Below are 19,118 nucleotides of genomic sequence, written 5' to 3' on the forward strand. Positions count from 1 at the left end.
TTTTGGACAAGAAAAAATTTTAGGATTCACAGATTGAATCTGCTCACAAATAAATTTTTTTCAAAGACGGCAACGAACAACATACCTTAAAAATGGATTAGTACATTTCAGTGCTCCCTCTCTGTCTGAAAACAGATCTAACATCTAGTGCCAGGGGGACAGGCTGAAACCTTGCAAAGCACCCCTACTAAAATGACCTGATTTGCTGCCTTGCTGGTCTTCTAATTGTGCTGTTTTCACACACCTGTTTATCAAGACAATGTAGATATCTAAAAAACAGTCTTTGAGGCTTCTCATCTAGAAAATAACTTTCTCTTCACACAGATGGGGAAAAAGCAGATCATAAAACTAGAGTAATTTCATTTTAACCAGATTGTGAATAAAATAAAATTTATACTATATGTTGGATTCCATGTTCTTCCCCATCTCATTCATTTGGCTACAAATCCATGCGGTATCAGAGGAAGAAACAGATTCTGTCCATCTGTAGTAACAGTGTTTCTTCTACTTAGGTACAACCTAAATAAAGTACTCCATGCTCTTTTTCTAGCTGGTACTGTTGCAAAGACCACAGGCAGACAGCAATGCACCTGGCCAGTTTGTTAATTCTCTGGATCTTGCAGTAGTCCTCAGGGAAGAAAAAAAAAAAAAAAAAAAAAAAAAAAGGGGGTGTTGGTTGTTTTTCCTTTTTCCCGATGTTGAATTTGTACAGTCTTATTGATTAGACTTCAGGGGTGCTCAAGATTTACCAGCGACTTCTCCATACCATGAAGGTAAAACTTGAGCCTGGCCAAGAGACAGCAAAGTCTAGACAAAGAAGAATAAGCAGGGCCTGGGCTACAACCCCTCTGGCAGGCATTTACTCTGATGAGAGATCCCAAGAGCTCTTACAGTGGGCCAAATCCAAAAAGAACATCAAGAGATTGGGGACGGGAAGTAACAAGAAATAGATTCATCAAGAACAAATCACCTCAAACCAATTTAATTTCCTTCCCCAGCAAAGTAACAGTTTTTGTGGCTAGGGAAAAAGCACAAACACATTATACCTTGACTTCAAATAAGATTTTTGATATAGTCTCATTCAATATTCTCATAAGAAAGTTTGGAAAATATGATCTGGGTGAAGTTAATTCAGGCTGGATGGAAAGCTCGGTGAGCTGTACCCAGACAGCAGCTACCGCAGGTTCTGCATGAGCCTGGAGCATGCACGAGCCTGAAGCATGCACCCAGGCTGAATTACGTAGGCTAGTTCTGCTCCATGGTTTCTTTAACTGGATGGCAGAAAAGAGTAGCCTTAAAGTCCGCAGACAAAATGGAAACAAGAAAGACTGCAAATATGTTGGACGATGGGATTAAAATCCATTAATACTACGGCAAGCTGGAAAAATTTGGAAAAAAAAAAAAAAACAGGAGAGAAATGCAAATCTGTACACACAAGGCAGAAATAACTGCATAAATACAACAAGGAGAACTTCTGGCAAGGTAGGAGTCCTCTGGGAGAGGATCCACTGGTAAGAGTGGATGACAAACTGAACGCAGGTCAGTGTCAAGTCATTGAGCAAGGGACAAATGAGGAGACTGGAAGAGACAAACAGGGCTGTGGCCTGCGCAACATGAAGTCATCCTTCCACTCTGCTGAGCATTAGCAAAGCTTCAGCTGCAGTACTACATCTCCTCGTGGACACCGCATTCGAAGAAACTGGGACTGGTTAGCAAAAAAAGAAGTTAGAAAAAAAAAAAGACTGGAGATGAAGTGGAAGGAATGGTGTAAGTGACACTGTTTAGTGTTTAGGAGGCTACTGCAAAGAAGAAAACATTTTCTCTTCTTGCCCTCAGTAAATAGGATGAGAAGCAATGAGATCGATCACACGGCGACAGCCAATGCCAGACATTATGAAAAACTTCCTAACAATGAGAGAGAAGCAGAGGTACATGCTTGGATGGGAGTCTGTGGAATCTCCATCCTGAGTGACATTTGAGAGCAGCTACACGAACTCCTGGTAAGCACTAGAGGTATCACTGTCCCTGCCTCTACAGATCACTTCCAGCTCTGTTTCTATGCTCCCCAAGAACAGATGCATCAAGCAGTCATTTGTGCTCTCTGAAATTTATTCCCTCACAGCAAGACTGGCAAGGACTCATCGATAGGTACCACATTTCAAAAAAAAATGGTCAACAGAAGGGCACAATAAGATTGACCAAAGGGAAAAAAAAAAAAAAAAGAGGGAAAAAAAGGGAAGAAGATTCCTATTTATTGGAATGTTTTAAAACCAGAGAAGATGAAGTAGGGCTGTACAATCAAATCACAGTTACTTTCACTAAAAACAGCAGAAAAGGTACAGTAACTGCGATCAAATTTTTCCCTGCTCTCGCATAAGGGAGGGCTGGGAAATGATCACTACTCCATTTTATCTAGTAGCCACTTTAAATATCACTTCTACCTGAAAGATAAACAAATGAAAGCCAAGTAAAATGACTGCTAGTGATCAGAATCTGCTTTCTCGCAATTGAGGAATTACACATGGCAACAAAGTAATTGCATGTGGGGGTGTTTTTCTTTTTCCAGCTCGCATTTTCTATTATTTGCATACCTTTAAGTAAGAAGATTTGCAGAAGACGGTGGGACACAACAAGATATGACAGTTGCTGTAATTTCTTGTCAAATTCTCTTTCTATTTTCATCTGCAATAAAAGACAAATGGGACAAAAGCAATGACAGGTACCCTCTTTATCATGTGAGAAGGAGGAGAAAAATCACATACACAAGTTGGCCATTAGTTTAATGCAAAAGAGATTACGGAAGCAGTAGTCACTCAGAGCAAAGGGATAAATAATGTTCTTGCTAGCCATTACGCTAATGGTGAGCACGAGGGAATGCCTGTGTAATTGCTGAGATAGATCCGGACAGTGCACAGGGCACAAGAGAAACTGCCCAGCTCTCGCACAGCAGCGACTGCTGACTTACGAAATCACACATTATTACAGGCATTGGACCCAGCCTTGCAGCCTTTATCTGTTGAATGTCATCCCCTGGTTTGTTAAAGACCCCTTGAGTCAAATTAATTTCAAAAGCATTGCCTCGATGGCTAAAGGGTCAGGTGTTGAGTTCACTAAACCCCTTCTCCCTCCTCAGTTCATGTGCTTTCTTCACGGAGTTTTCCCATTGAATCCTCAGCTGGGATTTATGAAACAATCCTCACCTCTAGAGCACAGAGTGAACCTGGATGTGCTCTCCCCTAATGCCCAGCTCTGAGCTTTACACCTGGTGACAGCGAGAGAAGAGGTGAGCCGCTTCCCCTTCACACTCCTGCTAGACCTGGGGGGCAATAAGACCCCATCTAAGAAACAGCTTTTGCCTCTTCCTTAATATCTGCCATCACATGGAGGCGTCCAGTCCCTGGCTGACCTTCTGCCAACCAGGTAGATGCCCTCTCACCTCCCAACATGAGCAGGCTGGATTCAGTTGGTGCAAAAATGCTGCTGGCTACCACGCACGGGGAACTAACCCCACTGATGGAACACACCATAAACCTGTGGAAGCATTAGTGAACTTGCCCACATACAGCTTTACGTACAGCTTGTGTGGCTACTGACCGGTGTTCTTCAACCGATGGTGTGCACTGACTGCAGCTTCCTTTTAGCCAAGGTGGAAGCAGCAGTGTCTCTGAGCTGTGGTCGAAGTGAGGTGTGAGCAGAGACGGATGCATGACCACGCAGCCGTGCCAGCCTCATCCACGGACCCCGTGAGCCATCTCACGGGCCAGGTATGCTCCCTGCAGTACTGAAGGTAAAGAGGCGACCTTCATCAATCAGGTAATTAAAGAGCGCTTTAAGCTACTCCGTGGAGCATTGTACCTCGCAGGCTGGGTACACTGTGCGACCTCTCAATGATGGGCAGACACTGCTAACAAATTTCTCACTCGTCTACTGGCTTTTTGGCAGTCCACAACGGGTCACTCTTAATGCAATTTCATTTTCTTAATTAAATCCTCCCTGAGGTATCATCGCGGGGGATAATTTCCCTTTGTCTCCTTTATTTAATATTTCAGAGCAGAGACAGTCTCACCCTGCTTTCATGGGTTAGAAAGTTTCTCTCTTGATTAACCCTCAGAGAAGATGAGAGGATTTTTCTTTTTAAGCCAGTAACATTCACGTTTGTTAAATAAACAACATATAAAAAATCCATAAAACAAGGAGAAGGGAAAAAGAGAAACACGGCAAAGAAATAAAAAAAAATAAAAATCAATAAAAAGAAAAGATTGTTTCTTGCCATCTCAAACTACACAGAGTTTGCAAAAAAGGGAGGAAGCCCCCAAATCTAATTGCTTTCCAGTGGGAGCAGCACTTGAGTGCTCTGAGGTTTTCTGCATCGTGGAAGATTTACATATCACATCACCTACTAATAAGGCAAAGTAAAAAATGTCATAAACATCAGAAACAGTTGTCTAGCAAATGTCTGCCATCAGACACAATTTTGTGAAATGCGAGGTAGAATAGCACTGAGCTGCAGAAATCATCCAGTAAGCGTCTGTATACCAAAAACCTGATAACCTTACACAGACACGGTAAATACAGAACAACAGATTACAGATATCACTGCAACAGCCATTTGGAAGTAGTAAATATTTGGGAAGGATCTGAAGGAAGAAAGGAATAAACTACTGAGCCTCTTACCACTGGCCACAATGAGTAGAGAAAGTAGCATGAAAAGAGTTGCCATTCCAATGGCAGAGAGAGAGAGTACTTCAGTCATGCTAATTATCAAGCAAAAGAAGGGACAGGAGGCATGAGGACATGTGTCTAAGGATCAGCAGAATTCAGCATATCCATGTAGATAAAAACAAGATAAATAGATTTAAAAAAAAAAAAAGACCTGGGATTCAAATAAAATTGAACAGAGGAGATAAAGGTACTCATAGCAAAATTTTACATTGCAAAAAGCTGATGAGGTAAAGATGACAATAGGAAAGGATGAAAGTAAGTTACAAGCAATATTCTTGGCAATAAAGATCAACAGAAAAATACACTTTCAATGGTACAATAAAAGAGCTGAATTTGGTCTGGCAAAGTTAAAGACCTTAAGTCCAAGACCTAAAGATGGTGGGCAGGAGGGGAAAAAAAAAAAAGAGGAAGGAGAGGAAAGGTTCGCATAATCTGAGCTGGATCCGAGCTGGATGCAGACCAGGCAGCAGTGAGACCACACAGGCAGCACAGAGGTAGATGCAAAATTGCACCTTAGGGGTTGGAGTCAGAAGTAAGAGAATGAGTTTAGGGAGTTAACGCAAAAGGATTACCTGAAAAAAACAGAGTGCCTAGTATAAAGGTAACAAATCGGAAGAGGAAATTTATGCAGGTACCAAAGATGAGGGCTGAAGAGAAGACTAAGAGAAGATTCATGATAAAAAGTGGATAGGTCCAAAGAAAAGTAGGGGGGTGATTCTTGGAGTAGGTCTCTATCGAAGAGTGCTAAATACAGAAACATCCAGGTAAGAAAGTTCCTGAACTGAAAATGGTTGGCATGGAGGGTAAGGAAATAATATAGAAAAGCGATCTTCTGATAGCAGGCAAAAATGTTTGCTCTGCTCCCTAAATGTTCTCCTTTAGTCACAAGAGAGAGAATCTTGAGCTGACCTTTTGTTTGACCCACTACAGCCATTCATACACTGGGTTACACAATTTTCTTGTTGACTTCTTAATTTTAATGTAATCCCTACCAAAACTCCATCTCAGCTGCTTTGGTTTCTTGGTAAGTCTAAACCAAAGGTTTCAACCCTCAGGCCTTCAGATCTGTTCACAGTCCATACACGTGACTACTGTCACAGTCACAAACACTTTAAGCCATCGTAAACCAACAAGATGAAATACCTTGCCTTCCGTCCACCCTTTTCTGTCTGCTTGCATTGCCACAGGTATTCTTCAAACAGTCAAATAAACCTCACCTGGGTTTAACTGCATGGCATAAAATAACAGGTAACTTCTAAGCCTGGTCAGTTCCCTGATGCAGCCCTCCACATTGCCGTACAAATGCATGTCATGACACAAGGAAACAAGTAATGTGTGGGACAGAGTGGCTGGAAAAGCAGCAGGATGTACTGGGATTATTTAACCTGGAGATGAGAAGGCTCAGTGGGAATCTCATCAATGTAAATAGCTGATTGGAGGGAGGGAGGAAGATGGAGCCAGGTTCTTCTCGGTGGCACCCAGCAACAGGACAAGAGGCAATGAGCACAAACTGAAACAGAGAAAATGTCATTTAAAGGTAAGAAAAAACTTCAGGCCCTGAAGAAGAGAGGTTACAGAAATGTCCCATTGTGTCTGCCATTCAATTACCGGGAAGGGGACATCCCTGCTAGAAAAGCATCTAAATTCTTAAGGGTTAGGGTCTACAAACTGAAAATGGCTGAGCACTCCTGGCACAGCATAACAAGGATCTCTGTAAGATTCCTGTTTTCATGGAGAGCAAAACACTTGAGGAAAAGAACTTTTCAAAATGTTATTATTTTTCATATATGATACTTGGTTATCTACCCTCAGACTATAAAAACATTAACAAGAGTGATAAATTTCCTGCTATCCCTCTTTTGCTTTGTCCGCGGACAGATAAAAAGTTGGACGCCTCCAAGTTTTGCCCAGAGGACAGAGCACTTTTAGGGGAGCCTACAAGGCTACCTGGAGCTGGGAACCAGTGACACAGCAGGGACCCCTGGCCATCGTCCGACAGAAGGGCACAGGGCAGGGCCGGGGGAAGGCTGAAGGCTCTCTTTATATGCGGGATGCAAGGCAAATGCTACTAAATAAGCACCAGAAATCAGTGAGCTAAACAGAATGAGAAACATTCTCAAGATAATAAAAGAAAAATCATTAACCTTCTCTTTCTTCATCTTAATTAGAGGATGATGAAGCTACTATGCTATTGCTGCACAGTGTGGTCTGAGCAAGGAACCACTCAGTTGCTGCACAGCTGCACTGGTGAGTGCCCTCACCAAGAGAAATGCATTTTCCACCTTGGCGTTTCAGCAGACTAAGCAGCCAGAGGACAGGCTTCCAACTCATTTGAGCAACCCACAGGTCAAGGCATGAAAAAGGTCTCTGCAGGAACAAGACAAATCGCCACAAAAGGAGAGAAAGGAGAAGTTCCTGAATTGGTAAGACTCTAATTGAAGCCATCATTTTCTTCTATTCATTGCACCGACACCTGGTTTGACTGCCACAGGAGAAGTGAAGCCAAAATAGGACATTTTTTTCCTTATGACCGCTTTTGCACAACCTGCAAAGTCCAGGCCTTTCTGCAACCAAAAATAAGGTCACAACACAACTGAAAACGGACAGACCCAAACAGTAGCACTGTGCTTCACTTGCCCCAGCTTAAGTTTGAAGCCCAAACATTTTACAGGCTTGCTACTCAGAGAGCAGATATATTAGCCTCCAGTGGCTATAAAAAAGGTGTTTGTGAGGTGGAGGGAAGTACGGATAAACAAGAGGAAAAAAATTGCTCCCAGCACTGTCAGGAGGGAAAAAAGTAAGGAGAATCCTGCTAAAATAACACTAGTATCTGAACTGGAAAAAAATAATTAAAAAATAGGAAGCATGGACCCTGTTTCAAGGTGATTTTAGGCCAAAAAGTGAACATGTGTGTGGGGAGGTATTTCCTCACTAGCATGCTTATGTTTTCCATCACACGAGCATTACAAAACTGCTAGCCGAAACATCTGTGTGGTCTCTGTCCCACATAAATACACAGTGAATTTTTGCCTGGTTATTTTAAGGCCTTGTGGGCCAAATGAACTCAGTGGTCAGTGGTTTAAATGAACTCAGCATAGCCACGAGATCAACCCCAGGCTTCTGTGAAGCAAGCCCAACAGTATAACACCGTAACGATGATGTGCACCAGAGACAACAGCTAGATTTTACGAAGCGGCTGTCTGAAGCAGAGTAGGTCAAGTCTCATTTTCTGCACTGTGGGAAAGCGAAACTGTTTGCAGTTTTCCTTAAAGCTGAAGCATAACAACAGCAAGCACCTTGCCACACCTCCATCTCTGATCTCTCCCAACTGGATCTGATCATTAAACAAGGCTGCAGGGCTCCAGGCCCTCTGAATGGCTGCCAGCCGCAGTGCAAACACATTCTCACGAGGCACATTTTGATTCTGTTTAAAACAGCATTTTTTGACAGAAAACTGTTCCACTGGCAGATTTTCATGCAGCGCTACTTAATATGCCTCCCCTCCTCCCACATGTGCATGCACCAGAACTGCTTCAAGAAGATAATTGTGCTCCACGTGCGCAGGTCATTGGACTGCTCCTACCAGGTTTCCACTCTTGTCTTTGCTGAGAGTGACAGTACCCAACAAAAGAATCATCAGAACTAGGGTGACCCAACATCTACACGTAAATGACCCGCGTTCTCCAAAAAAAAATAGATGGAAGGAAAAAAAAAAAGCTATGGATATTTTTTAAAGGAGGGTTGGTAGCCTCAGAGTGGCTTGCCTAGAGGCAAATTCGGCTTTTTACCCAAACAGCCATCCTTTTGGAAATGAACCTAATTACACCAGTACGTCATTTGAGCTCAATGGACGACTGAAGAAGTATGTGCGATTTGCGGGGGGCCTCCTGTTTTCAGCAAACTATGTGTTGGCACCGCACCGACCTGAGCAGCACTCATGTCTCCAGCTCCTCCCCGTGACTCAGCATTCGGCCCGGCTGCCAAAGGCTGCCAGGAGCTCCTGGAGCTGCCCAAAGCCAGGCTGGGACATCAGGAACACCAAGTGCACGTGGCAAGAGGAGGAGCATCACGCTTGGGTAGAGGTCTCAGAGAAAGTCTACTCAATGCCAAGGTCTCAAATGTGATTTTTTTTCCCCCTTCAAAGCAGTTATATAAAAATGGTTCTTTGTTAGACAGAAGACCTGCTTCCTCTAGAGGATGCAGAATTCCTCTGCTGATTGAAGCACAAAAATTGGTTCTTCCTTTAAAAATATGCAAAACACCAAACAAACAAAAAAAAAAAACACCTAAAAGCTCCAAGAGGGAGCTAACTTACCTTTTTTGACCCATTTATCATCACCACCAACTGCAGTCTTGATTTATGTTCCTTTGAGAAATCTTTCATTTACATGAATCACAGCTGAGACCTCTTTAGCTGCAAAGTCTCCCCCGTGCCCTATCAGAGACTGCAAACAAAAGATCAGGGGAAGAGGTTATGAAAAGACGATAGTTGTGGTTGAGAGGTGCAGCTGGAAGGCATTTTTGGTAGCCTCTCACCTGCATCTTACCTTGCTCTTAAACTGAAGTGAGCCCAACAACTTTCTGAGCTCTGATCCCAGGTCCTCTGAGGTTTGAAGACCTGGTCACCACATACATTTAGAGCTTTGATAGGCAACAGATAGGATACCAATATAATTCAATCACACAGGAAGTTGTATCTGAAAGTTGTACAAGCCTCTCAGAGCTATCTCAAGGACGTCAGAAGTCAGCCAAACACATAACTCATGATGAACGTTCCTGAGCTACTAGATGATACAGTGTTGATCAGCAGGCTCCTGTTTAAATATCATATTCCATGGTTCTCTTAGAATCAGTCAGGTAGGAAAAGACCTCTAAGATCATCTAGTCCAACCTTTAACCTAGTACTGACCAGTCCACCACTAAACCATGCTACTAAGCTCTACATCTACACGTTTCTTGAAGACCTCCAGGGATGGTGACTCAACCACTTCCCTGGGTAGCCAGCTCCAACGCCGCACACCCCTTTCAGTAAAGAAATTTCTCCTAATACCCAACCTAAGCCTTCCCTGGTGCAACTTGAGGCCATTTCCCCTTGTCTTATCACCTAGTGCTTTGGTGCTTTCCCTCACTGAGCCCAGCAGACGACTTCATACAAACCCCGAGCCTGCTGCCACCACGGAGACACCAGCCTTCCTACGGCGAGTTGTCTTTCTGATGTCAGTGGGACTCCCTGAGCAGGTAACACTGTGCACGCACGTAAAGAGCTGGCAGAATTAGGTTGAGAAAAATAGGTCAAAACAGGCATATATTTAACTTGGAGTCCAAAACAGAACTGTGTTTTACTGACAAATAATTATACACCCATGCACAAACTCTACATTTTCTCCACACAAAAGACGTTCTGATGTGAGCAACCAGGGAATCAAAGTGTTTTAAGTGAGCAGGGACACTGCTGGAAACATTTATATTCCCACTCCACACACAGGTTTAGACACACCACCTCTGCCTCACAGCACCGCATCCTTCCTCCTTCTCTACAGAAGCAGCCTCCTCCTGTAACCTCTTTTGGGAAATTAATTCTTAACCATTTCTAACTACAGCCTTAGATGTCTCCTGTCACATTTTTCAGTATGGTGAGAGGGGAAGGATGAGACAGTCCTGCAAGGAGCCTGGCCTGGGCCAATGCCCCTGTCCCAGGTTTCAAGAAGCCGTATTTGCAGGCAGGCTGAGCATCACGAGCCCCAGGGTCAGGCTTGGGCAGACACACGAGGAAAAGAGAAAGGGCACGAGGGCAGTCCAGCTCTTTCTGGGACTTCTGAAGTGACTTCCTTGGGCTTATGCTGATCTTCCAAGCTGGACAAGATGCTATGGCTGATGCCAAGAGGAAGTTACCATGCATCTCTGACAAGCAGCTGATCCTTAAATCAGATTTCTAGAAGGCACTGTCTGCTTCCACCCTCCTCTTGTGTCCACCTCTAGCCAAAACGCAGCAGCGCAACTGGCAAGTTGAATCCACAGAAGCACCCGGAACATCCCACCACACCTTTGATACAGTTTTTCTGTATTTCTTGCAGCATGACTGCTTGATTATTTTGTTCCCACATCCCCACCTTTCGATTCCCTCCCCAGCAAGAGTAAATTCAAGCACCACATTTAGAGTGTCCTAAGCACACACCTGCTCCTGATTTATATGCAGTTGAGCACAGAGGACACAGAGGCATTTTAGCATTCAGGCACTTCTGCTGAGGAGATACACTTTTAATGTGGGATACCCTAGCATAATTGTTCAAATACAGACACTAAGGTTTTTGACTACACTGAGCTATTAGGCACAGAGCGTTAGCATGAGCCATGAACCCATGCTCTCGCTGAGACATATGACAGCATGGCCTAAGAAAAGCTGTGTGTGCAGCAAAGTGTGTTGGAAAGCACAATGGTACTTTGCAATTACCCAGTTCTTGGGGGTGGGAAGGTGGGAGGAGGGGAGAAGGGTCTAGCAAAGCTGTTAAAGAGAACGCAAACCTATTTGCAGAGAGGGTGTCTCTGAAAACTCCTCAAAGAGGATGCTTTGAGAACGACACAGTCCTGAGGAGCACAAGGCAAAACATTCCAAGTCGCATTTCAGGAGCAGGTAATGGTTCTACACCAGCACAGGGTTTCTTGGACCAACAGAAGAAAACCTGCCTTCAGTCAGATGGGAAATGCTGTTCTTTAACGAGAGCTTTGCTCATATAAAAATGGGCAATTTCCTTCCACACATAGAGCAAAATCCATAATGAATGTTAAGAACTGGAAACCAGAAATGAGTAAATCGGCCTAACTCTCATAAGCCATCACAGCGATGGGGCTTGGAAAAGCAGTTCTGCCGTAGGGCTCAGTGTTTATATGCTGGAGTCCTTTTCTAGCCTAACAAGAAGAGAAAAAGAAGGAAAAACAGCTCAGCTTCAGCTCATTATCCCCTAATGCCTGGTCTGGGTACAAACTCCTATAGCTGTTTTTACTTTAATCTGGTGCTACAACAATGAGAAAGAAATTTCCATGGTCCACACTGGCACAGCAAACAGCTTCCTAATGGCAGTCAGCTTTGTAAAACTACACACAGAACTTGGTAAAACTACACATGTGCACACAAAGAAAAACAACAACACAAAACCCCACCAATGGCAACAATGACGACAAAAATCCCATGTATATATATATCACAAAAGGCCAGATGGTACTGCCATTCATCAAGTGGAGTTTGCAATAACTTTAGCAGGACTGTTGTTCATTTTCTCACCAAAGAGCTGGCCTCAGTAATGCTTTATCTCAGCTTCAGGTCTCTGCCATGACTCAGAGTACTTATGTAGTATTTCTGAATCGTGGCATTGACCTCACCTTGCCTACCATTTGCAAGAGCATAGTGCCATCACATTAAGCAACTTAACGCTCATGAAAGGATCTCACTCCTCATCTGCGCGTAGCTTCCGCAGGCCTGTAACCAAGGCAGCCGACAAGTTAATGGCTAACGGCCATTTCACAAGTCTTGAACAGCATCATCTCGGAAATGTATGTTCTGGCTCCAGAATCAAATATTTCATCCACTTCCTCCCTTTCCACCTTAAGCATGTAGCAGCTAAAACTTACTACTGAAACAAGATGCTGCTTCAGAGAGTAAATCCCTTGCCTTCTTCAGACAACCATGCAGTTGCACACAAAAAGTATATATCTTTACATTAAATATCCTAAGGCCTCTCCCATAGCATCTTTTTTTACACACCATTAAAGACACTTGACAAACAACCCAACACTTGATGGATGCTCCGCATCAGAATGTGAATTTTAAAAGCCTAAATTTTCCTGAGGCTGCATTAAGATGTGGCAGAAGACAATACATCCTGCTTCGTGAGAATAACACATCCGTCTTGACAGGGCCTGAGAAAGTCCCTAGCTGCCCAAGGGACCACTCTGGCCCACGGGGTGACCCCATCCGTCTCCCAGTTCTGTCAGGCACTCGTAAGTGTGACAGTGGATCCCAGGCAGGCAGCCTCCCCACACGTTTGCTCCGTCCCGCTGGAAGGAAGACTGCAGTTCAATGGCTCGGGAAGCGCCTTACAGCAGGTGCCCAGCTCGCAGCAAAGCCGGATTATCCCCAGCTTCGTTGCTTCTTACCTAGCTCAGCAAAGTCCACGCGGCGTATGTTCTATGTGCGGTTGCTTTCGGGGAGGAAGAGGAGGCTCGGCAGCACCTTTAAGGTCGGGAGAGGAGCTCCTTGACCTGCCCACTCCACACAGCCAAGTGCTCAGAGGAGATCCATGGACACGCAGCAGAGAACTCGTCCGACAGTCTCTTCAAGCACTCCCCATTTCTTGCTCTCCTCTCTCTTCCCCTGGGGAAAAGCAGGCGATTTCCTGCTCCACCTCTTCTGCTTCTACATGTTTGGGAGGAGGATCCCCCAGCCTTCCTCTTCGCAGAACGTCTGCTGTGGGTAGCACAACATCAGCTCTTCCCGAGCTCGCGGGGTGCCATCCCAAATTTCACACGGAGACGTGTGAAAGCACGGTGCTGGCACCAGGGGAACAGCATGCTCCTCCTCTCTCTGAAACAATAGGGCTGTTGAGCCACACGTTTTGGGACCTGAGAAACCTGATTCAGTAATTGAAGGTGCACCAGGCAGACATTTTCCTATGGTATGGAAAAATTAATTATACCACACAACAGATTTCAGTTCTGTGTTCAAGAGCTCATTAACAGAACTGCTTTAAGAGGTGCTAATAGAAACAAATGCCTTTAACATCACAGACTTCCCAGATGACTCCTGCTACGGTGACGGATGACAAATCACTCTGTCAGTCATCTTTAAATTCCATATTGACTACATTGAGGCAATTACCCATTTATTTTTAGAATGTGTTCCATTTTAAATACAAGTGATTCACTCCAAGAGACATTCTCTACTGCATCACTATTTCACGGGTTAACAACTCTCACATTTAAACAGATTTTAATTCTGGGGCAAACACTTGCCTTTTCTTTTTTTTTTTGCCTTTTGCCTCTAGACGTCGGATGGGAATATTAATTCAGGCTTCAAACCAAACAAACGCTTGGTCTTCCACAAGCATCTGCAGAGAAATATAAAAATATCTGGGAAGTGTGAAAGCGCGCCTGTTTTGCTCAGCGCATGAAATGAAATCCCCGGCTCAGGTCTCAGTAGCGGCGCTCCCGGCTGCTGCGCACACGCCGTCCCTCTCCCACAGCCCTCCTGCTCCGCAGCCCGTGCCGCGTCCTCAGAGAGCTCTGCGCTACCACGGAGCACAGCGAGTCCCCAGGGAGCAGGGCACTGATCGCTGCCTTCGAGATTTCCAACACGAGCACCCACGTTTCCCCCTTCCTGATGCGTAAAGGAACAGCTCGCTTTATTGCTCCCCCCGAGGCACCTCGGGGTTTATCTGCGTGGTCCAGAGAGGAGGAGGGGCTGGGATCGAGCCAAGCCGCTCCTCTCATGGAGAAGAAGGGTGAGATGGTGAAAACGGAGAGCTGGGGAAGGAACCCGGGGAACTGAGGTTTCTACTGCTGCTGCCAGCGGAGGGAGAGGACAGCAGGAGCTGCCACAGGTACTGCAGTGGAGAACCGTGCTCCAGGCTCTGCTGCTGCTCTGCTCGACCCAACTCCTCCCTGCTCCCAAAGGGAGAGCAGGCTGTGGGGCTACAGCCCTCCTCTTGCCCCCAGCAGCCTGCTGCCCACAGCAGGCTGCTTGGCCTGTGGCAGCCTTACCAGTCCACGTCCTGATGAACCCACAAACGCCTGAGGTGAGACGGGGACACCACCTTACCGAGGGACAGTCCAAGCACCTCCTGAGAAGCAGCCCTGCCTTGAAGAACCTAAACCTCATGCTTTGGAGCTGACGGCGGAGCACCCTAGCCATGGCATCGCTGAACAAAAATAAATAAATAAGCTAGGACTGACTCACAAGCCCATTATACAGCTACCTGGCCACCAGTCATTAACCAGAATGAAAATGACGCTGGGCTCGCTACATCAAAGACCCTTGCCATGTCTTCTTGATCCATCCTAAGCACCTCACTGAGCTCAGAATCCAGCTGGAAAACACCAACTGGAGCGGGTGGCGTCTCAGCCTGCCCTGTGCTCCCGGCTGTACTTGTACTTTTCACTCTGCTGCGTGCCCCCCCCACCTTCCCAAGCATAAGAGAAACCAAAATATTTGTTTGCTTCTTCGGACAAATGCAGAAATACATAAAATTTGGTCTAAGACTTCATTAGAATTACCGTTCATCAAATCTGAGATTTATTCCTAAGGGACAAAACCAAACTCCTGCAGTGTTTGCCACTCAGCCATTGCAGAATTACAACAGCACAAAAAAACCTCACAAGAGAAACGGATTAAAAAAAAAAGTCTTAAACAGAAGCAAAACTGAGTCATCTCTTTATTGCCAAAACCGAGAGCGCCGCTGAGCATAAACAAACAACAGACGTCCTGAAGAAAAGGAGGCGGTGCAATTTCTCTGCGTGCTAATAGGCAGGCACGCAGACAGGTGGGAGCGGGACCGTCCTCCTGCCACTCCTGCCAGTCCCACGGGGACACCAGCAGCGACACTCCCAGTGGTGCCACAGCCACCAGCAGCCCAGGAGCAGACCTGGTGCTGGGGACTCCCCGTGCATGGATGCTTCCTCGTTACACAGGCTGGAAAGCTGCGACAGCAGGAGACGCGATCGGCTCAGCTCGTGGAAGCCACTCGTACGTTTGTATGCCCCAAAACTGATGTTTTGGGTACACAAAGGCATGCTGTAGTCCCCCTACAGAAACAGGGAAAGCAAACCAGAGCACTTGTGCGAGGGTCGAGCTCTCTGCCCCGTCTATAGGGGTCTGCAAAGACTACGATCTCTGCATGCTAACATCAGTCCCGTGAATGCCCCTAAATCTGGGAGAAACTAAGTAGGTAAGACTGGATCAGAGGGAGCCTTCAGAAGAACAAAAGGAAAGCCACTGCGAAGACAAACTGGATTCTCCGGCAAAGTCATCGTCACAAACTAAGATATTTTGGAGTGGTGTTTTTTTTAATTATTAAGACCCCTTCTGTTTGAACTTTACAATATAGCTGACAGGTGGGGGAAATGAGGAGGTTGTATCATGGGATTTTATTTTTTTAAAAGCAGTTTTTACCAGAGTTGGAACCACAGGGGCAACCTTAATGCCTGCATCCCCAAGACTGAGATTTCCAACAATTTCAAAGAACGGGTAGCACAACCCCTTATCAGAATGGGCCCTGGCCTGACGGTGGCTATTCAGTACCATCACTCTCCCAGCTTGAGTCCCTCCCCTTCTGTCTTAACCACACCTTTCAGAGTATTTCAGAAAGTAGCTAATAAGCCAAATCCCGCTCGCACCGCTTATTCAAGCAATTGCATTGTTTCTGTGAAGACTGTTCACAAAAGGAGGCGAGGAGAAGGATTTAGCACTATCATGAATGAACACTGCCTAACGTCAGGCGTAGCACGTGCAGAACGCCATGAAGCTTCATCGCAGGGATCACCTCGTGATTGCAAAGAACGCCAGATCGAGTGCCACGTGTCTGAAATACAAACACCGGGGAGATGCACTGCTTTGTTTACTAACAACTCTTAGCCAGTTCTTTATTGGAATACAATAAGTACCACGTTGTTTATTAGCACGCATTTAAAAAACGGAGCACACGGATTGCGAATCCATTATTTAGGATGTTCTGGATCCGAGCGGATGGTTTGCTTTCAAATCATTGCCATGTTCATATATTTATAGCTCCCGATAAAGTCACTGAGTGCATCAGTTCGTGCTCTGGCCCACTCTGGTTTCAAATGAGCCAGCTTACGAGAAAGAGTTGATTGATACTAAAAAGGTTAGGAGTCCAGAGCTCAGGACACGTTAAGTCAGCTGCACAGTAGCGTATGCATCACACGAGGGACACAACATGCCACCCGCCGCCGACACGCACGCTGCTCGCTCCTCGCCAGCGCTGGCGACCCGGCCAACCATTCTTTGTTCTGAGCTAGCTCCCTGCTCACCCTCCTAACAACCAAGTAAATTGAACGAGCATTTCTCCCCAGGGGACAGATACTCCTTCTCCCCGTGCTAGACTGTGACTGCACTGACAGGGTGAGCGTTGCGTTGACTGAGCGCGCGCTGCTTTTTACATCCACTCCTGGTTCCAGCAAGAAAATCAACATCGCACCTGTGCCGTCCAAACGGGTGTGCGTTTCAGAGGCAGAAGAGAAGTGGAGAGAGCAGGCAGGCTACAGACGGCACTCCACTTCTTCACAAAACACACGTACTACACAGAGAAACCGTAATCCCTTCTTAGTGGAAAATCCAAATTTTCAAAATGAATCCCCCAAGCCAAAATGAATTACTGTAATAACTGCAATCCTAGCACGAGCGCTGATCGGAGAGGCACAGCTGACCACCTGCTATGTGACATCTCTGGCACAGCAGCACCGTGCCCCTAATTGCTGCTGTGTTCAGCAGGGCTAGGTGCCCCCCAAACCAAGACAGCAGTGCTCTTAGACATACGGAGAGGAGCACAGCCCGGGTGACTGTTATACGGTCTCACTATGCACTTCTGCTGAGTGCAGCATTAAAAAAAAAAAAAGGCACTACTGCAGCTCCAAACAGCAGGATGCAAAAATCAAAACCCAGGCCAAGTAATTTCTTCTGCAACTATAAAAAAAAAAAACACATGGGAAACAATGCAAGAGACAACAAAACCAATTGTATGTGCCTGTGTCGGTACAAATCCATTATCTGCAAAGGCTGCGAAATGAGAAAATCAGTATTTGACAATGCTACAGGCTAGGGCAATATTCTTAGCAGACTTATAATAAGTAATTTTATTTAATTGCCGATGAAAAACACAGTTACATAATAACACAGGATAATAGCCAAAATACCAAATCATAAGGTTAGCCCACAGCAACGGCGGGGGGGGGGGGGGGGGGGGCTGGGGGGAAAAAAAAAAAAAAAAGAAAAGGACAGTTTGCGCTCAAATTTTGCTGCATTGTCAAGGAGCCAAGAACCAAACCTGGGGGGGTAGGATTTTCTCCTTTTACCACCCAGAGCCACGAGCACAGGGAATTCAGCACGGGACTCCCGGGCGGCGGTGGGCATCTCCATCCCCAAGCGCTGCCGATTGCCAGCGGGTGCTGGTGGGCTCCACGCTGCTGCCTGGGCTCGTCGCACCCAGCTGGCGGCCAGGCACCCAGCCCCTGTGCTCTGCCGAGAACAACACCCACATCGCCGCCCGGGCACAAAGGGGAGCGGGGGGCAGGATGGGGTGCCCGGGGAGGGATGGGGGAACCCAGGGGAAAGGATGGGGTGTGCTGGGGAAAGGATGGGGGTGCCCAGGGGATGGATGGAGGTGCCTGGAGAAAGGATGGGGGTACCTGGGGAAGGGTGGAGGGGTGCTGAGGAAGGATGGGGGTACCTGGGGAAGGATGGGGGTGTGCTGGGGTAGGATGGAGGCACCCGGGGAAGGATGGGGGTGCACCGAGGAAGGATGGGGGTACCCCCGGGGAAGGATGAGGGTACCCGGGAGGAGGATGCGGGCGTGCTGGGGAAGGATGGGGGTACCTGGGGAAGGCTGAGGGTGCGCCGGGGGAAGGCTGAGGGTACCCGCGGAAGGCTGGGGGTGACCCCCGGGCAGGCTGGGGGTGCTCCCGGTGCCTTACCTGGAGGATGCCGGCCTGGGCGCAGCTCATGCTCCCCCGGCAGCTCTCGCCGCCCGTGCGCCGGGGGCCGCCCGCCTGTCAGCCCCGGCCGAGGCGCACCATAGTCCGGCACGGCTGCAACGCCCGCAACGCCGCCGCTCCCCCTTCCTCCTACTCCTCCTCCTCCTCCTCCTCCTCCTCCCGTCGCCAGCCTCCTCCCACCCGGGCCCGGCCTCACGGAGCCATCCCCGGCCCCTCACAGCACAGCGGGCAGGGCGGCCGAGGGCCGAGGCCGCCCGCCCGGGGCCCGACGGAGCCGGGGGGCCGATGGCGCCTCACGTACTCACCTACCTCCAGCCCCTCGTCCCGGCCGGCGTTGTGCTGCTCAGCGGCACCCCCGGACAAAGAAAGCCGCAGCCCTGCGAGGAGAGGGAGTTTCAAACCTGCGCCGAGGTGCCTGCCGGCTGCGGGTTTCTGCACGTTCGTACCAGCGCCGGCCCCTGGGCAAACCTGCTGGCCGCAGCCAGCCGCCCAGCAGCAGCCCTGTGCCAGCTGGAGGAGAGCAGCAACAGCCCTGCGAAGTTCTGCTTGGCCCCTCACTCAATATTTGCAAACGTTTTTAAGATAGAAACAGCGTTTTGTAACCATACAGTTGGAGTGGATCTCCCCCCCCCCCAAAAAAAAAAAAAAAAAAAAAAGTCAATTCTAGATCTTAAGCT

General features: G+C 47.0%; 1 protein-coding gene across 8 annotated transcripts in view; it reads right to left on the minus strand.

Annotated features, from left to right (window-relative positions):
• The window catches only part of HECW1 (HECT, C2 and WW domain containing E3 ubiquitin protein ligase 1), a 267,774-nt gene extending 249,189 nt beyond the window's left edge, over positions 1-18,585 (minus strand). For 4 of the 8 annotated variants that reach the window (XM_035552513.2, XM_035552516.2, XM_035552515.2 and 1 more), the window contains exon 1: positions 18,421-18,562. In XM_035552513.2, coding sequence (XP_035408406.1) covers positions 18,421-18,450 — 30 coding nt within the window. In that variant the 5' untranslated portion in view covers positions 18,451-18,562. Of the gene's footprint in view, positions 1-18,420 lie in introns of all 8 variants that reach the window. The other 4 variants (XM_035552522.2, XM_035552524.2, XM_035552514.2 and 1 more) reach the window with 4 other exon arrangements.
• Positions 18,586-19,118: the final 533 nt, after the last annotated feature.

This window comes from Cygnus atratus, chromosome 2 (genome assembly GCF_013377495.2).
Source record: "Cygnus atratus isolate AKBS03 ecotype Queensland, Australia chromosome 2, CAtr_DNAZoo_HiC_assembly, whole genome shotgun sequence".
NCBI classification, from domain to species: Eukaryota; Metazoa; Chordata; class Aves; order Anseriformes; family Anatidae; genus Cygnus; species Cygnus atratus.